At 49.8% G+C, this 19,891-nt stretch overlaps 1 protein-coding gene across 1 annotated transcript in view; it reads left to right on the top strand.

Annotated features, from left to right (window-relative positions):
• Positions 1-19,891, top strand: part of Thsd4 (thrombospondin type 1 domain containing 4) — a 563,475-nt gene that overhangs the window by 536,134 nt on the left and 7,450 nt on the right. Inside the window, exons 10-17 of the mRNA XM_023712634.1 lie at positions 153-249; positions 4,903-5,175; positions 9,075-9,204; positions 10,077-10,281; positions 11,048-11,221; positions 11,821-11,994; positions 14,422-14,601; positions 17,076-17,220. Coding sequence (XP_023568402.1) covers positions 153-249; positions 4,903-5,175; positions 9,075-9,204; positions 10,077-10,281; positions 11,048-11,221; positions 11,821-11,994; positions 14,422-14,601; positions 17,076-17,220 — 1,378 coding nt within the window. The remainder of the gene's footprint in view (positions 1-152; positions 250-4,902; positions 5,176-9,074; positions 9,205-10,076; positions 10,282-11,047; positions 11,222-11,820; positions 11,995-14,421; positions 14,602-17,075; positions 17,221-19,891) is intronic.

Below are 19,891 nucleotides of genomic sequence, written 5' to 3'. Positions count from 1 at the left end.
GCAATTGGTGAGGAGCTATCTGGATATAGCACCATTTAACTTGTCAACCTGCTGAGTAGCTGGCTGCCACTTGCGCCGTTGAAACCTAGGCCAGCAGGACTGAGGTGGCATGTGTTTGCTGAGTGCAGTGACACTGATTTTCATGTTGCCAGATGATACACCAGCAGCCCAACCCCGGCGTGCACTACGAGTACGTCATCATGGGCACCAACGCCATCAGCCCGCAGGTGCCGCCACAGAGGAGACCAGGTAGGAGTCCTGTCTTGCTGCAAAGCACGTCGGGTCACTGACTTACAGCCTCTCTCTCTCTCTCTCCTTCCTGTGTGCACCCTCCAGCTCTAAGCGGTGCAGAGAAAACCTGCATACAGTCAGGGAACCTTGAGGCCAGAGCATGCCATGCGTTCTTCCAAGTCTCACTATCAAGACTGTTTCAGCCACTTGATTTAAAAGCAAATGAGCATCCTCATCCACCTTTCCAATCTTTTTTTGAGAGGTCTCCTGTTCATTTCCTCTTACTGCTGTAGCCAAGCACCTCCTGCCTAGTGGCTCAGAGCAAGGCACATTCGCTGTCCCGTCGTTCTGCAGTGCCTGAGTCTGAAGGGTTTCGCTTGACCAAAATCAAGGTGGCAGCAGGCCCAGGCTCACTAGTCTAGGGCAGAACCTGGAGTCCCCTGTCTTCTTGGTTCCTGGCCCCTTCCTCTACTTCCCATCTGTTTCCTCCTCCCGTTCTGGATTCTTCTATCCTTCTGTCCACTTCTCATTTTCCTGTGTTTGTCCTTTCCACAGAACTTTGAGATTATGTTTGGCCCCTCCAGGGAAAAAAACCCATCTCACAATCCTTCATGCAATCACAGCCACACAGCTCCTTCTACCATGTGCAGTCACAGATTCCAGAAAGTCATTAGAACCTTTCCCTAATTTTGCTTTTTTTCTTGGTCATCTACTTCCTCTGTTGATAGCCTTTGGACAGCTAAAAAAAAAAAAAAAAGATGACCAGTGCACGGACAAGCTGTTGACCTGGGTGGGGGGCTCCCAGGATGCTGCTGGTAGACGGAGCGGGGGGTTTGGGTGCTGAGCTGGACAGGGCTCTGCTGTCTGCACCATCACCCCAGTGGCTGGGAAGGGAGCCTGCTCCCTAGGGGAGGCCGCGGAGGGGCCCTGGGCCCTTGGCCTCTGAAATCTCACCACAGTGATCAGAAGGAAGGACTACCATACTGTTGGCCTCATTAGAAGTGTAAGGAGGGGCCGGCCAGATAGCTCAGCAAAGTAAAGCGCCTGCTTAGGCAGAGTGCAGCAGCAAGGGTTCCATCCCCGGCATGCCCTGCCAGCCCTGCCTCCGGAGCACGCTGAGACAGCGATTGAGACTGGGTGTGATGGCACGTGCCTGTAATCCCAGCACTTGGGAGGCTGAAGGCAGGAGAATCACTGCAAGTCCAATCTATGTAGTGAGACCCTGTAGACCCTGTACTAAGTACATTTTAAAAAAAAAAAGTGGAAGCGTAAGAAGGCTAAGTTGTTCATCCATGGCTTACACTTGCCCAGTGACCTCAGGATGCACTGTGTGCCTAAGCCCTGAGCTTGTTCTGCTGCCTGGAGGGCTCCTGGTTCCATGCCTGTCCCAGAAGGGCAGGGACAAATGCCAGAGCTGGCTGAACCATCCTTCTGTGGGCTGCAGGCTGGGTAACTGGTCATCTGCCTGATACGGGATGAGGAAGAGTAGACTGGCTGCCAGGAGATAGCAGGTGGGGGATGCCCAGCACAGGGGATGGGGTGCTGCCTACACCCCAAGGCAGCACAGCACCGGAGAGAGAATCAGTGTGCCCTTTCAGTCATGCACAGTCTAAGGAAGCAAATTTCTCATGGAAAACACTAGGGTTTCTGGGACCTGTGGTTTATTTTTAGGAACAGTTGGACTCACTGAAATCAAGTGCTGTGGTGATGTTTGAGAATAGGCCAATGGGTCCAGCCCATAGGGAGCAGGAGGTTCTGGGGTCAACGTCCTGGGACAGCACAGCTCAGAAGGGCTCAGTTATACATAGGGAGAGGGAAAGGCATTAGGAGCCAGGCTCCCTGCTCCACATGGACAGGCCGGAGAGCCACAGTCCGAATCCCCTTCCGCCACTTTCTTGCTGTGTGCCCCAGACAAGTTAGTAACTTCTCTGAATGTATCCCTGGGCCGCAAGAAAGAAACGATATTCAAAAGTAGTCTTTGGGGATGTGGAGGGAGGTGAATAACCCAGGTATCCATCGGAGTGTAGGGCCAGCATATAGAAGACACGGGGAAGGTTCAGGAAGGCTTTTGTCTGAGAGTCCCCTGGACAGCCACGTGGACATCGGCGTGCCTGGCCTTCGGTCTGCTGGTTCGATCTTCACCTCCTACTTTCAACCCCATAGTTTCCCTAATTAACCCATTAAAATTCTGGTAAAAGAGGGAGAGAGCCCCAGTATTGTCCTACAGTAACTCTGGAATTTACCTCCTTACTTTTTACTAAACTGGTACACACTTGAACAATATCAAAGCAAAACAAAATAAATACATTCAAAATACCTGTCCCATGGGGGTGGGGATAGCTCAGCGGCCTAAGCACCTGCCTGGCAAGCACAGGGCCCTGAGTTTGATCCCCAGTACTGAAAAACAAACAAACAACAACAACAAAAATACCACCTGCCCTGTAATTGCCCCAACATGTACTTCAGTGGGTGGATGGATTAACAGCGCTAGAATAGATGCAGGCGGTGGAATAGCATTTGGTAGTGAGAATGAAAGCTTCCAAGCCCCCAAAAGACAGAGAACCTAAAGCGCATGCTGCTAAGCCAAGAAAGGCCATCTGAAGCGGCTGCATCCTGACTGATTCCAGCTATATGATGTTCGAGAAAAGGTGAGATTATGGAGACAATCAGTGGTTGCCTGGAGTGGCAGGAGAGACTGGTGGCACCATCCCATGGATGCGTGTTGGCTGATGTGGGTCCAGACGCATCAATGTTTGTCACCAAGCGTGGACCTCATGGGGATCGTGGACTCTGGTCGACGCTGACGTGGTGCTGGGCTTCATCAGTGTGACGAGTGTGCCCCGGGGCGTGGGCTGTGGATAGCGAGGCTGTGCGCGTGCGGCAGAGGCTCCAGTGCCTTCCACTCAGTTTTGCCAAAAACTTGCTCTAAAATTTTTTTTTTACAAAAAGCAACAGCCCCCTGCCCCATCCTCTCCCCAGGAGGAATCTCTTCACAATTTAATTTGATGGGATTCTGCCTAAGCCCTTTCTATCCATGTGCAAACATGTCTGCAGCGGATTTGACTCTTGGTCTAAGTCTCAGACATACACGGAACAGCGAGTATTATTATCTTTCATTTGTCAGCTTAATCCAACCTCAACTTCAGGGTTTTGAAACTGGTAAAAAAAAAAAAAAATCAATTTCAGGCAGTATGGGAACTACACAGACAGACAGACAGACAGACAGACAGACACACACACACACACACACACACACACACACACACACACACACTGTCCTGGCAAAGGGGACAGACCCCAAGGCCTCAGCAGGCGGTGGACCACACCCTCGAGATCTCTGCATATCAGCTCCACTGAGGTGCCCCCAGGAGGGTCCTTGTGCCTCTTCCGACCTGCGCCAGGTGCTAGGATGCTGGAGAGGGTGGCAGCCAAGACCCCAGTGCTACCCCAGACGTGGCCTCCTGCTGCGTGGCACAGGAGGCTGAGCAACCCCAGCCTCCCCCTTCAGTGCAGTCTCCACCGTCCCATCCACTCCGCCCACCTCCTTCGCTTCCTCTCTCTCCTCCTCCCCACCACCTCCTCTCCTTCCCCCACCTCCCCCTCAGCCAACGCCCCTGGACTTCCCCTTTCCCCTCCTTGAGAGTCCAGGCTTGTGCCTTGGTAAGAGAGCCGATGACTTTGAGAAGCTTTCAGAAAACCCAAAGGCGCAGCTACCCTCTCCAACCCGGGATCCAGGAAGGCCGGTGAAGGCAGAGAACCGGACACATTAATATTTCAAGCGACCCACCACATCTGTGCGTGGGTGAATCTTACGCTTCCTTTGTACTGTCGCTGATTGGGCGCCATACAGGACCCCTGCGACCCCATCAGAACATACATATCTTCGTTCCTGTTTAAAAAAGTGTCACATCATACAGTTTAACCACTGCCACCAGTGAACATTGCAGTCCTCTCTGCTGTTTTACTCTTTCAAATAATACTTTAGCAACAGTCTGTGTATGTCCCACTCTATGTAAAAGGACAGTGGCAGCCCAGGGATACAGCTCAGCCACACAGCTGCTGCCTGGCAAGTATGAGGTCCTGAGTTCAAGTTCCAGTACTTGGGGCAGGGGGCGGGAGACAATGTCTAGCTGATGAAAATTCTAGAAACTGAGCCACTGAATCTCCATTTCAGTGTTGGTAGCTGAGGCCAAGCTGTCCTCCAAAACTTGGCGTCTGCTCTTGTGCTCATTCACAGTGAGTGACCGTGTTTCCTGCACCTGTGGCCAGGGGCTTAGGGACTTCCAGGTTTTCTAACTCTCCAGTCCTCATTAGGTAGTTATCAACGTGCGTGTTCTTGTCTCTGTAGGCGTTTCTTTCATTATGAGTGGTGTATTTCGGGGTGTTTCTTTTTCTTTTTTACGGGAACCATTGCTCCATTACCTTGCCCTCTTCTCCTGTTGGGATGGCCATCTTTTTCTTGCTGATTTTTGATAACATTTTGGGTGTTAGGGGAGTTTGTGTCTGTTTCGCATAAGTATCACATGCTCGGTATTGCGGAGTAGACGTGATCTTGCCCACCATGATTTCTGACAGTGAGGCCATGTCCTCTTTCTACTCTGTGTCCACCCTGGTTGTGTGTGTGTGTGTGTGTGTGTGTGTGTGTGTGTGTGTGTCGCCTGCCTATCCCAGGGGAGCCCCTCAATGGCCAGCTGGATGCAGAAGGCCGGAGCCAGGAAGGCAGAGAGGAGGAGAGAGCGGAAGAGAAGCAGGGCTCGCGTGGGGAAGCCCGGGAGGTCTTCACCTCCGAAGCCGCCCAGACTTTCTCCGTCAGGCTTCCAGACAGATTCTCTTCCCATCGGCCGGACAACTCGGTGCCACCAGCACCGCAGCCCCCGAGGCGGAGCCGGGATCACAACTGGAAACAGCTGGGGATCACAGAGTGCTCCACAACCTGTGGGAAAGGTGAGCCTGCATGTGGCACGTGGGCCTGCAGGGCCCAGGCCAGGAAGGGAGGGGCGCAGGAACAGGGCATCCCTCGCCCCTCAAACCTGCCTGTGAGATGGAACATTTGTGTGAAGTGTTGTAGTAACGGTCCTGAGATGCCCCATCAAAGGCCCCCAGATGCTGCCCTAAGTTCTGGGGTCCAGGGTTTTTCTGGGGCCGGGTCACTTAGGCATAGCAGTCAGTTACCCCAGACCTCAGCTATCCAGAGGTCAAGGCCAAGGCCAAGCCTTGGGTATCCAAAAGCAGCGTCTGTTTTAAATCACATCATTGTCCTAAATCATGCTGTCAAACCCACAAGGCAGGGCCCAAGTTCTGAGTAGAGAAACACACCTCTCAGGTAGGGCATCCCCAGGAAGCATACCCACCTCCAGAAGCTGGTCAAGGGTCACACCTGAGGGCGAGCCTGCCTCCACACCTCAGGATTTGGGTTCCCCAGGCCTGCTGAGCTAAGCCAGCCCTGGACATCGATGTTCATTGATAACCAGGGAATACACTCAAGATCTGAAAGTTTATGCACAGGGCTAGGCTGGGGAGAACTTATAAGAATGTCATCTGAAATGCAGCCTCAAATTTAAGGATTGCAGAAGGGACCAACTCCCTTCCACATGCTCCCAATAAAGTCTTCCCTATGAACTCATCGACTGTGCCTGACGTAGTTAGCTAGGACCACCAGGGACAAGCTGTAACCTAACAAAGCCAGCTTTATTAATTCCGTGCACACAGGAGATCCATACCTGACAGTCATCTCTCCAAACAAAAGGAAAAAAATAGTTCCAGGCTTTGGGAGATAGGGAGACTTTCAGAGCTGTTTTTTATTTTGTTTTGGTTTTGATTTTGTTTGTTTGTTTAATGTATTTGGTTGTTGCAGGATCTCACTACGCAGCTCAGACTCATGGTGATCCTCCTGCTTTCAGCCTCCCCAGCGCTGGGATTACAGGCATGCGCCACCACGCCCAGACTCTGGCCAGCTCAGGCTGGCCTGGGTATGGGGCTGGTGCAGCATGTGGTGCTAGGGATTGAACTGTGGTCCCTGCACTTGCCTAAGCTTGCCTAAGCAGGCGCTTTAGTCCGATGAGCTATCTCGCCACCGGGAAGCTGGGTTTTGATAGGCTCAAAGCAAAGCATGGCTGTGTAAAAGGGTCAACGTCAAGTCTGAATGTGATGTGGACCCAGGGCCCCATTTCCCTGGAAATTCTCTGCTTCGGATAGATGTGAGATGTGGTGTCCAGAGCCCCCTTAAGTGACACAGAGTCCCTGGGTTGGAAACCCACGCTGCTCCTGTTCTATGGTGACTTAAATCTCCTTGCAAGGATAGGTCTACAAAATGTGTAAAGTGCCCTTCATGTGTATGATAGTAGTCTTTCATTTATAGTAAAGTTCTGGTGGAGGGAGAAATAGCTCAGCAGTCTAAGCACCTGCCTGGCAAGCAAAAGGATCTGGTTCAATCCCCTGTGCTGTGCCAACCCCGCCCCATGTGCTGGCCCAGCCCCAGATTGGGCGTAGTAGTGTACTCCTGTAATCCCAGCACTGGGGAGGCTAAGACAGGAGGATCACTATGAGTCTGAGCTGCTTAGTGAGACAAGTATTTGTACCAAATACATTTTAAAAAAATAAATAAATAGGGCTGGCCAAATAGCTGAAAAATCCCTCACAACTGCTTCTAAAACTTTCGTCTTTTTCATGGAAGCGTTGGGCTAGGGATTTTGAGACTAAGATCTAGGTCTTTAGTTCTTTTTGGAACTGGAGGATCTTTCTACCCAATTCCATAATGGCTTGGTGACTGGTGTGTTGATTTGTAGAGGGTTTACTGAGTCAATTTGATTGTGTTCATACTGTATACTTGTGCTAAGAATGTAGACCAGAGATTCACTGAATGGGCTTTCTTTTTATATATAAGCTCTGTGGGGGGAAATTAACTGCCTTAGATTGTGTCTTGGCAGAGTGAAAAAGTGGAAGATAATCCTGCGTTGAGGCCAAAATCATTTTAATAAGATTCCAACCATGACACTGTAGAAAGGGGGACTGTCCTGCAGATATTTAAACTGACCCAAGGAAAAAAAAAAAAAACTGCTATAGCCTTGGGGTCCAGAGCTGTAGATCTGGGGTTTTCTTGAGAAACTAAGGGCCCTGATTTCATTCCCTTGCTTCCTTTCCCTGGAGCTGGACTATGGATGAGGAGAGGGCAGGAGGCGCCCCACGGCCACCTGCCACCCAGCCCCAACAGAAGCCATCCTTGCAGGCACCGAATGACCCTGTGGCATCCTGTCTCCCCTTAGCTAAGAATACTAGGTGTCCCCTGATGAGGGACAAGAGGTTGGCACAGGGCCTCTGCTTGCCAGTCCACCGGCCTGTAAGCAGCAAAGCCTATGCCACAGGATCTGGAGGGAAAGGAACAGGTTGCATAAGATCTTTACTTAATTCTTTAGTAGCTGAGTTCCAAGCGGCACATTGCATACAGTGATCTGAGGCCCAGTCATTTTTATAACTCAGAACATGTTTGCTGGCTGTAATTAAAGTCTCTTTAATGGAAGGAGATACAGAGCTGAATAAAATTCAACCCCACAAAAGTTTTTGATTCCCATTAATTTTACAGTCAGGGCTGCTTTTCATTCAGCTAACAATTAGGCTTAATTGGAATGTTATTTTAAATAATGGTCTCGAGTTATAGCTGCCGTGTAAATTTTTACTGCCAGAGTAATTTAAACAAATGATCGCTTCAGATTCCGATGTGCCTTACAAACTGTCGAGTTCCTTACACCAACTGCCCTCCGACTCGGTGCGCAGAGGACTTGCGTGGCTGCTGACCTAGGAAGATACTTAGGTTAAAACTTACCCTTCGGGCCAGGCATGGTGGCACATGCCTACGAGGCTGAGGCAAGAGGACTGCCACGAGTTGGAGCCCAGCCTGGGCTACACAGAGAGACGAAATAAAACAAGTTAGCCTTAATGTTACAATGAAATTTGAAAGGTGGAGGCCCCAAAAAATAAATATCTGGCCAGTTATCAACAGAAAGAAGCAGAGTCTTGGAAGAAATGACAGGGTTCGTCCCTGCAGGCGCTATGTCCTGGCTACTCCAGGGCCGGGCAGATGTGGACAGCTGTGCGAAGGTGATTGGTGGGAACGGGGCATCCTTACTTTTTCTCATTTCCTGGACATGTGTTAGTAGTGCCACAGTCCTACCAGCAGATGGCAGCAGAGACAGAAAGGCAAAGGACAGATTAAAAATTTCACTAAACAAATTCTGGCTTTTTTTGTTTGTTTGTTTGTTTTTGTTTGTTTGTTTGTTTTTTGTTTGTTTGTTTGTTTGTTTGTTTTTTAGGGAAGGGTCTACAGAGTGTTCAGGGTCCCACTACTAGATCAGACTCAGTGATCCGCCTGTTTACAGCCTCCCAAGAGCTGAGATTATAGGTGTGAGCCACCACGCCCAGTCTGAATTGCCTCAGCACCCACCGGGGGTGGGGCGGGCACGGCAGGCCTAAGGATTGAATCCCTGGCCCCTGCACCTGCTTGCAGGTACTTTAATCCGCTGAGCTAATTGGCCAGTCTCAAATTCTGGCTTTTTATCCACCATCATTTTATCTTTATTAAACCGACAGAACTAGGTAATGCATTTAAATCCAAAACCTGTAAGTATTATACCTCTGATACACACGCATTCAGCAAATGTGTACTTGAACCACCCTCTCCGCTAGCCTCTGGTGACAGAAGTGGACAGAGCCAGAGGGGGTGGGAGGGAGGGTGGCCCTGGCTGGTCCAGGTATCCCTTCCGCCCCCAAAGCCTTGCATCTGCACAGAGGCTGAGGCCAGCTCTCTCTGCAGGCCAGGTGACTGCAGGCCCTCGGGCCCTGTCTTGCAGGCTCGCAGTATCCAATTTTCCGCTGTGTGCACAGAAGCACCCATGAAGAGGTTCCTGAGAGCTACTGTGACCCCAGCATGAAGCCGACCCCCGAGGAGGAGCCCTGCAACCTCTTCCCCTGCCCGGCCTTGTAAGAGCAGTGTCTAGGCCTCGGGGTGGCTGGTGGCTAGCCCAGGCCCTTAGGAGCGGATGGGGCTGTGTTTTCCATTAGCAGCTCCCTGGATTAGAAGCACAGATGTGGTCCCTGGTGTAGGGTGCAGCCCACGAGCAGCCCGCCTGTCTCTGGAGCACAGTGTCAATCCCTGCGGAAGGAGGTTCAGGCAGGAAAGCAGACCCAGGGTGCAGCAGGTCCCCTAGAAGGGATGGGGAGAGCACTAGGAGCTGGCTCTGGCTGCTGTGGGGTGATACGCAGGCCTGAGCAAATTGGTGCTCATCTGGATGCAGAAGAAGCACGCGCCGCTGTCTCACTTAAGTAACTAATAAGAAGCCCGGCGTGGTAGCACTCGCCTGTAATCCTGGCACTCAGGAGGCTGAGGCAGGAAGGATCACCGGGAGCTCCAAGCCAGCTTGGGCAACATAGCAAGAGCCAATCTCGAAACAAAACAAGTAGCTCATGAGAGTAGGTTGGTGGAAGAGGGTGTGTGTGTGTGTGTGTAGACAATGAAATGCAAAGGGTGCCTCACTCCCAAGTGGGTCCATGGTCCACAGAGAACAAGCTAGCCTTGGCAGCCCTGGGTTTTCAGGTCTGCTCATCTGATGGAAGTCCTGTATACCTTCTCCGTTTTCTGTATCCATGTGCAGAAGGTGGCCCCATCACTAGCCGACCACATGTGAAACAGAAACACCTCCCTCCAGCATCCTGTGACCACTAGGCAGGCACTGGAGGTGCTCTAGGAGGACCCCCCAGCCCGTGGGCTCTGACACCCACATAGGTGGGCTGTGTGGGTGTCCCCCCTCCCACTGACCTGAGCCTCTGTCTCTCTCTCGCCCCTCCTGAGCCAGCTGGGACATCGGGGAGTGGTCTGAGTGTAGCAAGACCTGCGGGCTGGGTATGCAGCACAGGCAGGTCCTGTGCCGCCAGGTCTATGCCAACCGCAGCCTCACGGTGCAACCCTACCGCTGCCAGCACCTGGAGAAACCCGAGACCACCAGCACGTGCCAGCTCAAGATCTGCAGTGAGTGGCAGATCCGCACCGACTGGACCTCAGTAAGGCCCTCCTTCCTGCCCCTCCCCTCTGACTCTCTCTACTCCCCTTCCCTCCCCCTTACCCTCCTCTCCCTCTGCCCACTCTTTTCCTCCCACTCTCCCCTTCCCCTCTCTTTTCCTTCCCCCTCTCTTTTCCCTCCCTCTATCCCCTCCCCTCTCCTTTCTCTCTGCTTTCCCCTCTGCCCTCCCCTCTCTATACCCTCCCACCCTCTCTCCTCCCCCTCATTTCCCTCCCCCTCTCCCTCCCCTTTTCCCATCCCCCTGCACCAGGACAAGGTGAGGAACCACCCCAGGGGTGCTCACCAGCTGTGTTTGCAGATCACAGTGACACCAACAGCTGGACAGGGTCCAGGCCAGGGCAGCTCACCCCAGCCCTCCTTGTGATGAGCCCATGGCTCCTGTGTCTCCTGACCTTGTCAGTTTTGTGTGCCATGGGGAATTGGGGCCAGGTGTGGTGGCATACGCCTGTCATTCCAGCCCTCAGGAGGTTGAGGCAGCAAGATCACCCTGAGTTCAAAGCCAGCCTGAACTACACAGCAGATCCTGTCTCAGAACAAACCAAAAATACAAACAATAATCGAAGTCAATTCCTTCCAATTTTGCTCTATTTTGTAGGTTGGAAAACCAGGGCCCGGAGGAATGAAGTAGGCAGGATTCCCTGGGGTGCTCCTGGGCATCCCCGCAATGCAGGTGGCCTCACCCAGCTCAGGGGCAGGTGGCACCGAATGAGGCCAAAGGGCGCTGACGGGCACTTGCTGTGTTTCAGTGCTCCGTGCCCTGCGGCGTGGGACAGAGAACCCGGGATGTGAAGTGCGTGAGCAACCTGGGGGACGTGGTGGCAGACGAGGAATGCAACATGAAGCTGCGGCCCAGCGACATCGAGAACTGCGACATGGGCCCCTGCGCCAAGAGCTGGTTCCTCACTGAGTGGAGCGAGAGGGTGGGTGCCCCGAGCTCGCTGGCAGAGCCTGAGCAGGCCGCGGGCTGGTGGAGGCAGGAGGTGGAGGGAAGGCCGAGGGTCGTCATCCAGCGGTGTCCTCTCTGGACGGCTGAGAACTGGAGGCTGAGGAACTGGGAATGGAAGGAGTTCGCGGGGTCTCCGCGTCCCTCGTGAACTGTGCAGGGGGAAGCGCGGAGAGAAACGCTTCCCTCCTTCCGATGTGCTGTGCCTGCTGCGAATGGGGGCCTCAGCCAGTGGTGGCGCCTTCCCCCAGCGGCCTGGCCCCTCTAAACTGAATCTGGAGTGGCCAGGGAGGCCCTGTCTGAAAAAATGAAGACAGGTACAGGGAGAGTGTGGCAGTGCGCGCCCATAATCCCGGCGCTCCGGAGACTGAGGCAGCAAGCCCTTGTCTCAGAAGCAAACAGAAAAAAAAAGGCAAGAAAAAAAAAAAAAAAGCAAAAGGGCCTGTAAGGGGTAGCCACCGCTGGGGTGCAGTGAGTGAGCTGAGGCTGAGTGCGAAGCGGCGGAGGAGGGCCCAGGAGAGGTGTCACACCGCCAGGGGCGCCCTGGTTCACCTGTCTGTCCTCCTTGTCCCGCAGTGCTCGGCGGAGTGCGGGGCCGGCGTGCGGACGCGCTCCGTGGTGTGCATGACCAACCACGTCAGCAGCCTGCCTCTGGAGGGCTGCGGGAACAACCGGCCGGCCGAGGCCACCCCGTGTGACAACGGGCCCTGTGCCGGCAAGGTGGAGTGGTTCTCGGGGAGCTGGAGTCAGGTGAGTGTGAGGACCAGGGCCGGCGTGTGGGTCTGGCCCAGCTTTGAGTCCAGCTGGGCCGCTGCTGCCAGTGACCCTGGAGAAGACACTACAGCGCCGTCGGCGCCCCGTTCAGCCACTACCAAGAGATGCTCATTTTTTTTTTAATTAACTTTATTGAGAAAACAATTGCAATGAGACAGTTTCAAAACAGGTTGGTAGGAGAGTTACAACAATTAACACATTGCATGTTGTTGTCTTTATAGTAGTCATTCATAGCACAAGATGCCGACATGATATCCTGTCCAAACACTATTAGTACAAATCATTCTTCCTACTGAATTAAGAGGAAGTGGCTATATATCTATCCTAACAATTTTGTTTATACAGATACAAAATTGCCCTTCATTTATAGCTCCTTTTTATGTTTCATTTTGTCAGAGATGGGTATTCCATTGCCATCCAAATATTGTAGGTGCACGAATTCAACAAAATATTCCAATATAGTCCAGTAGTCCACAATAGTAGTGGGTTATCCACAGGACTGGCAATGTCCGAATCTATTGATTTGAACCTTCCACAGCTCTGCATATTAACATGGCTTCACTTTTCATACCTCATTTCTACACCTTTCTGCTGGATGGATAAGACCAAGATAAAGCAAGACCTATATATCAAGAAATGTGAGGTGCTCATTGAAGAACTTGGCCTCACCCAGCGCCCCTGCTCCTGGGGCATCTGAACTGGCACAAGTTGCTTGTCTGTAAGACGGTGGAGACAATGGCTCCATGTGAGGTCATGAAATTAAAGCCCCTTTATATGACAGAGCACCTGACATGTAAAAAACACTGGAAGTGTTTTTTAAAAAACACTTCTACTGCTGCTTCCAGGAATTAATCAGGCTTTTTTTTTTTTGGCGGAACCAGCAGAACCGGGCATTGAACTCAGGCCCTTGTACTTGCCAGGGAAGTGCTTATTCTAGTGAGCCATCTTCCTGGTCCCTAAACCTGGCTTTGTTTACACTTCCATGTCTGAAGCTGAAATGGTAAATGTCAGAGTTGCAAATTATAAAGAGCAGATCGCAGCAAATGCTTAATAAAATAACAAATAAATGAGCTCCGTGTTTCCCGCCCAGTCCTGCACATGAAGCCTTTAGGGAACTGGGATCAGTCATTCCCCACCCACGTCTTTGCAATTCCTGCTGCCTTCCAGGTCTTGGGCCACTTGGCATTTGGCCTGCAGTACTGCCTGGCTCCATAGGGACAGTTTGACCAATGCTCTGCATGTGAGCATTTGTGGGGCCTCTGGTGCCAAAGGGAATTGGATTTCTTTTAAGTGACTTTAAAACCAGACCTTAAAAAATCAGCTGCCTTGTCCTTCTAAATTGATACAGGTCCTTTGGAAAGCAGTTTAGCAATAAAAGTCAAGCACAAAAATACTTATTTGCCTTCAGTCTACTCCTAGGGAAGTAAACAATCACAAAAGATAAAAGGATTTTCACCTAAGCGTGGTAGCCTGTATCTGTAATCCCAGCACAGAGGAGGCTGAGGCAGGAAGATCAACACAAGTTTGGGGCCAACCTAAGATGCACTGAGTTCAAGGCCAGCCTGAGCCACAGAGCAAGACCCTGTCTCAAAACTAAAAACAAAACAGTATTAAGGGGAAACCAAGCATTAACAAAAAACATTTTACGATGTAATACGTACTCTCTGGGTGCAGACCACTACCTGCACCCTATTTTATGGGCTGACAGTATATGCTCCCTTCCCCCCACACCATGGCATCATCACCTGCCTGGCCTCAGTGGGCACTGTGCATGTGGGCTTCAGCTGCTTCCTGGGGAAAAGCAGAGCATACCATGGGCGAAGTTCCTCCCCACTTCCCTGTTGGGCAGGGGGCAGTCGGCATGAGGACATCGTCCCACATCTGGAGTGCTCTGCTCCATCCATGTGTCTGAAGAATTTGACCTGAGCCCTCCATCCGCAGCTCAACAGCTCTGGGAGGCTGACATCCTAACCCAAACCCTAACCATCCCCCCCCCAAGAGACCCGTAGCGAAAACCAGGCATCAGTCCATTGTTGTGGCAGGGACACCTCTGAGCGATGTCGGAGTCCACCAGACCGAAACAACCACAGCGACTGGCTGCTGGTTGCTGTAAAGAGTTTGAGGGGAGCTGTTCATGCTGGCACAGAAGGCAGCGTCACTGCGGGGACCAGCGTCCTTAGACCTGATGCCTTACACTCAGGGCACTGAGACCCCTCGCTGGGGACAGAGCTGCTAGGAAAACCTGAATCCACATGCAGCTTCTGCAGAAGCATTTTCAGGTCCCCAGGTTTCTCCCTCACAGGGTTGGTGCAGAACAGATGCTGTCCCCTGATGGACAGTCCTTCCCATCGCCTTCCTGTCCGGCCGTCGAGTGACACGACCCTTCTTTGCTCCTTTGTCCAGTGCTCCATGGAGTGCGGGAATGGGACCCAGCAGCGGGAGGTGATTTGTGTCAGGAAGAACGCAGAGGCCTTCGCTGTGCTGGACCCCTACGAGTGTGCCTTCCTGGAGCGACCCCACAGCCAGCAGCCCTGCCACCTCAGGCCATGTGGAGCCAAGTGGTTTAGCACGGAGTGGAGCATGGTGAGTGGTGGGCTTTTCATGGAGTCACTTTAAAGTGACTTCTCAGGGCCGGAGAGAGAGCTCAGAGGTATAAGCACCTACCTGGAAAGCACAAGGACCCAAGTGCAATCACTGGCCCCACATGTCATGTGGCCCTGGCCCCAGATCCCCCGGCACACCGTCTTGGCCCCAGAACCAGGCATGGTGGTACATGCCTATAATCCCAGAACTTGGGAGGTTGAGCCAGGAGGATCTCTGTGAATTTGAGGCCAGCCTGGGGGGCTACAAAAAGTGAGCACAAAGCCAGCCTGAACTGCATAGTGAGACCCTGTCTCAATAAATAAAGAATAATAATAATAAAGTGACTTCTCCACTTGCCTTCCTTAACTGCCTGCCTCGTGGCCAGATCCCCATAGTGACCCATTCTATGGGCAGCTCAGCAACCTGCTCAATCGGGGAAACAGTGACACCCAAGCTTCTCTGAGAATCCTATTTAAAAAGACCAACTATAAGCCCATCCTGGCCAAGGAACTTTGTTTGTTTGCTTGGTATATTTGAGACAGAGTCTCATATGCAGTTGAAGCTGGCCATGAGCTCACTTTATAGCCCAGGCTGGCCTCAAACTTGCAGCAATCTTCCTGCCTCAGCCTCCCAAGTCCTGGGATTACAGGCATATACCTCCACACCAAGCTAGAAACTTGCATTTTAAGAAACAGGACGCAGATGTCCTTGACCTGCTTTTGAGAAACACTGCTGCAGAGGGGTAAGTGAAGACAGAAGGAATTTGATTACCCAGTAAACTTGGAGATTAACCCATCTTAAAAATATTTTCTAGTTTCAACTTCCAAAGAAGCCTAGAAACAGTGTTAAACCCAGAAGGGAAGGGCACTCCTGCATCCTGAATGTGGCTCTTGAGAAGCCACTTGCCACAACCAAGAACTGGAGATTCTAAGAGGAATGGAGGATTCCAGATCTGGGCAAGCTTTCCATACATGGCAATAAGGAAGTTCAGCAGAATTTACATCCAGAAGGATTCAAGAAGCAACTCCCAGAGTCTACTGTTCACACTGCCCTAGTGATGGGGCAGTGTCTACAGTAGTAAAAACACCAACTATAGTAGATTTATTTTTTAATATATTTTAGGGAAGGGTCTACAGGGTGTTCAGGGTCTCACTACCAGATCAGACCATAGTGGATTTGAATGAAACGCATTACACATGTTTAACCACATCCATTTGTAACAATATTTAAGAACTAATAGGCACCATCCTAATCTACTAGGGAACCAACTCATTCTAAAAAAGTAGAATGTAAAGAGAAAGAAGCAAGCATTTATTTAGTCTTTTTCTAAAATAGAAAAGTTGTATACTGGATAACAAAAAAGTAAATGTGAGAGTGGGAGAAGTAGGATTCTTAAAAGAAGAAAGGGTTGGATTGGAAAATCACCATCTTCAGCTCCAAATGAACTAATGGGTCTACATATCAGTAACAGTTAATGTCCCCAGAACAGGGCCAAACATACAGTTCTGTGAATCAAACCAGCCCCTGGGAAGGTCTCTTCTAGATCCAACTTCCAAGTAACACAAACAGTGATACCTTGGTTTACAAACTTAATTTGTTCTACAATGCTGGGGAAGAGGGCTGCTGTTATATTTGTTGTCCAACGTGGAGCTCACACATGGAAGCAAACTTTTGCCCAATGCTTCTGTCTACAAACCAAATTGTTCATAAACACAAGTATTCGTGAACCGAGGTGTTACTGTACAGGGAATAGAGGCACACGTTAAAACACACCATGGGGTTGCTGTCAGCAAAATACAGACTCTGAGCAACTATGCAGAACCCATGGCTCAGCTTCTCCAATCAAATAAAAATAAGTACAGTAATTATTATGCCACAGCTAGGGGAAGAGGCAGCACAAGAGAAAAAGACAAAGTAGAGAAAATGTGTGGATTAAACAAGGCAAATAAAAGACAATGAGTTGCAATATGCAAGCCTGATATGGATCCTGATTTTTATGCCAAAAGAATCACTTTGAAAATCTATGAGTTTCATGAGAAAAACAGAAACTGTATATCTAAAGATAAGGAAATGTTGTTAATTTTTAGGTGTGATAATGATATTGTGATTCTTAAGAGTCCTTGTCTGGTAGAGGTACAAAGTAAAATTTATAGAAAGAGTGTTATGATCTCTAGATCTGCTTCAAAACAGAATGAGAAGGAGCCGGGGAGATGGCTCAGTGGAATAAGCACTTCCCTGGCAAGCGCAAGAGCCTGAGTTCAATCCCCAGTTCCACCAAAAAAAAAAAACAGAGTAAGAGTAGAATGTGTAGGGGCAGATGGGCACCATTAGCACAAGTCGCTAGTTACTGACGCTGGCTGACAGGTACCTGGGAGTCTGATTGGCTGCTCCACCTCCTTTTTGGAGATGTTAGATATTCCTCGACATCTTCCCTGTTGGTGTGCAGAGCTGACTTCCGCTTTGTCTCCACACAGTGCTCCAAGAGCTGCCAGGGTGGCTTCCGGGTCCGGGAAGTGAGGTGTCTGGCAGATGACATGAGCCTGAGTAATCTCTGCGACCCTCAGCTGAAACCAGAGGAGAGAGAATCCTGCAATCCTCAGGATTGTGTTCCTGAAATTGGTGAGTAGAGGTTCCTGACTTGGAGAAAAGCTCTGGTTTTTGTAAAGCTCTTTCAAGTTGTCTACTAAAAACTGCCACTTCCATCCAGGTCACCCTGTGACACTGTGCTCAGTTGCAGTATTCAGAAGGTCAACGCAGTTTTGACATTCTAAGTGTCATAGTTTAAAATGACTGTTCACAACATGGAAGGGTATCCAAACTGCCTACCAAAAGACAAACTTCAGGGCAAATTGATTAAAATAAAAATACATTTAAAAATTTGGTTCTACGATTAACCTTAAGGTCAAAATTGTCAAATGTGGGGCTGAGGGTGTAGCTCAGTGGCAGAGCACTTGCCGACTATGCCAAAGTCCCTGGATTCAGTCCCCAACTCCACAAAAAAATAAGATAAGTACTAAAATTTCACCTTAATTGTCCATGAGAGGGGCCACTGAGACATCCACAGCTGGGTGGTTGAGGAGGAGAGGGAGAGCCAGGAATGGGTAGACACACCTCCTGTTTCTGTCACCTCTCAGTAACGTCATTAAATCATGTTGTCACCCATGGATCAATCTGTGGGCCAAGTCAGAGCCCTGGTGCTTCTGTCACTGCTCTAGACCCACCTATGAGAATTGCTGTAACACATGAGTCCTTTGGGGATCACCTCATATCTAGAACATGACGCACAGGAAGAAAATTAACAAGCAGCCTCTAAGACTGGCAAGAGTAAAATTAAGAAAACCATGCTATGGAACATAAAAGGAAACATGAGTGGGTAGAACAGCTAACACTTCCTGAGAATTAAAGACTCACTATTTTAAAGATAATAAAAGAACTGCCTGAGCAGAGCGTGCCTTATGTATTGGTCAGCTCTTTGTTGTTATAGCAGAAATTCTAGAGTTTACTTAGCTTACAGGCACCAGACTTTGGTGATTAAATACCTGCCTTCATGAGTCAGGGGTCAAACTATGTTCAAGCATACGATGAAGCTACAGAAATGAAAACTATACGTTATTGACATAGACAAGGACAGGCATGCCAGTGTTACCTAGAGAATTCTGAAGCAGATTTCTTTACATAAGAGAAACTAGGGCTGGTGCAATAGCTCAGTGGACTAAGTGCAGGGACCAGGGCTCAATCCCCAGCGCCACATGCTGCCCTGGTCCCACTCCTGGGCACGCTGAGGCAGCTACCGAGACCAGGCATGGTAGTGCATGCCTATAATCCCAGTACTGGGGAGGCTGAGACCGGAGGATCACTACAAGTCTGAGCTGTGTAGTGAGATCCTGAACCAAATACATAAAAAAAAGAGAGAAAAAATTAAATGTGATAAAGATTGAATGTTAAGTGAGGAGCGACTCCCATTGTGTTGCAACAATCAAAATCTGTTTAAAAAAAAAAACTTAGGTCTTATATCACATACAAATAGCACACATGACTAATGGACTAAAGATCCTATCATAATACACACTGTAAAAGAGCAAGGAAAAGGCCTACATTTCACTAAATAGGTTAAAGCCTTCATAAGCATGATTACAAATCCAGAGGTTGTATTGCTAGCTGTGAAGTTTCAAACAATTTTCCTGGTAAGTCATCATACCTCAAGTTGAAAGGAAGAGGAGAGGGAAAGAAAGAGAACAGGAAAAATTGCTAGAAAAGATTTGAAACACATCTAAGGAGACGAGGATGTGTTAAAGACAGTGACCAAGTGGGAGGATTAGGAATAACACTTGCTACAATGACCTTGAGTCCCTTAGAACTGTCAGCGCCACACAGGTGAGACTTTATTTGAATTTGGATCTCAAGTTGTTATATGATTTTTAAAAACATTTATGTACATATTTGGTACAAGGTCTCACTATGCAGCTCAGACTCGCAGTGATCCTCCTGTCTGAGCCTCCCCAGTGCTGGGATTACAGGTGTGTGCCACCACGCCTGGCTTCAGTGGCAGGCACAGTGCACCCAGTGTTCTAGGAGCCAGTGTGGCGTGTAGTACTGAGGATTGAACCCCGTTCCTTGTTCTTGCCAGGCAGGCACTTAGACCACTGAGCTACCTGCCCAGCTCACCAATTAGTATATTATTTTAAAGGTCACATTGTGAATGCAACATTGAAAAGAAACACATATGCAGCCAGCTTGTCTTGGCCCAGGAACGTGGATAATGCGAGAAGGTCGAAATCGCCAGATCTGTGGAATTGCTTATATAAGTTTCAAAGCTCAGTGCGATTGGCAGAACCGATTCATGTGTTCCGAAGTTCTGCTGCTCAGCTAGCGTACACTTGTGAAAATTTCTTACTAATATGGTGTGACTTTTTTACTGCTAAATTAGCTTGTCTATGGTATCTTTGCAAGGAGAAAAAAATTGTTTGGCTTGATATGAAATCCAATTAAGGAAAAACAGAAAACTGCAAGATCAACAGAAGAGAATATGTAAATAAAAATTTGATAGTCTTTGATATGCCTCAAAATGGTACTTTCGGGGACAAAGCAACTAAAAACATCCAGGTCATGAGCCCTGTTATAAACCACAGAGCGCATACTTCCCAGGGGCTTGCTGTCTGGATTTGAAGGTAAAGAAAGGCAGGTGTATGGGGCTGGTGAGGTGGCTCAGTGGTCTAAAGCACCTACTTAGAACAAGCTTAGCAAAGCACAGGGACCGCGGTTCAATCCCCCAGCACCACATGCCAGCCAG

Source organism: Octodon degus, unplaced genomic scaffold, assembly GCF_000260255.1.
Source record: "Octodon degus isolate 3935 unplaced genomic scaffold, OctDeg1.0 scaffold00026, whole genome shotgun sequence".
Taxonomy (NCBI): Eukaryota; Metazoa; Chordata; class Mammalia; order Rodentia; family Octodontidae; genus Octodon; species Octodon degus.
This window is presented reverse-complemented; position numbering and strand designations above follow the sequence as displayed.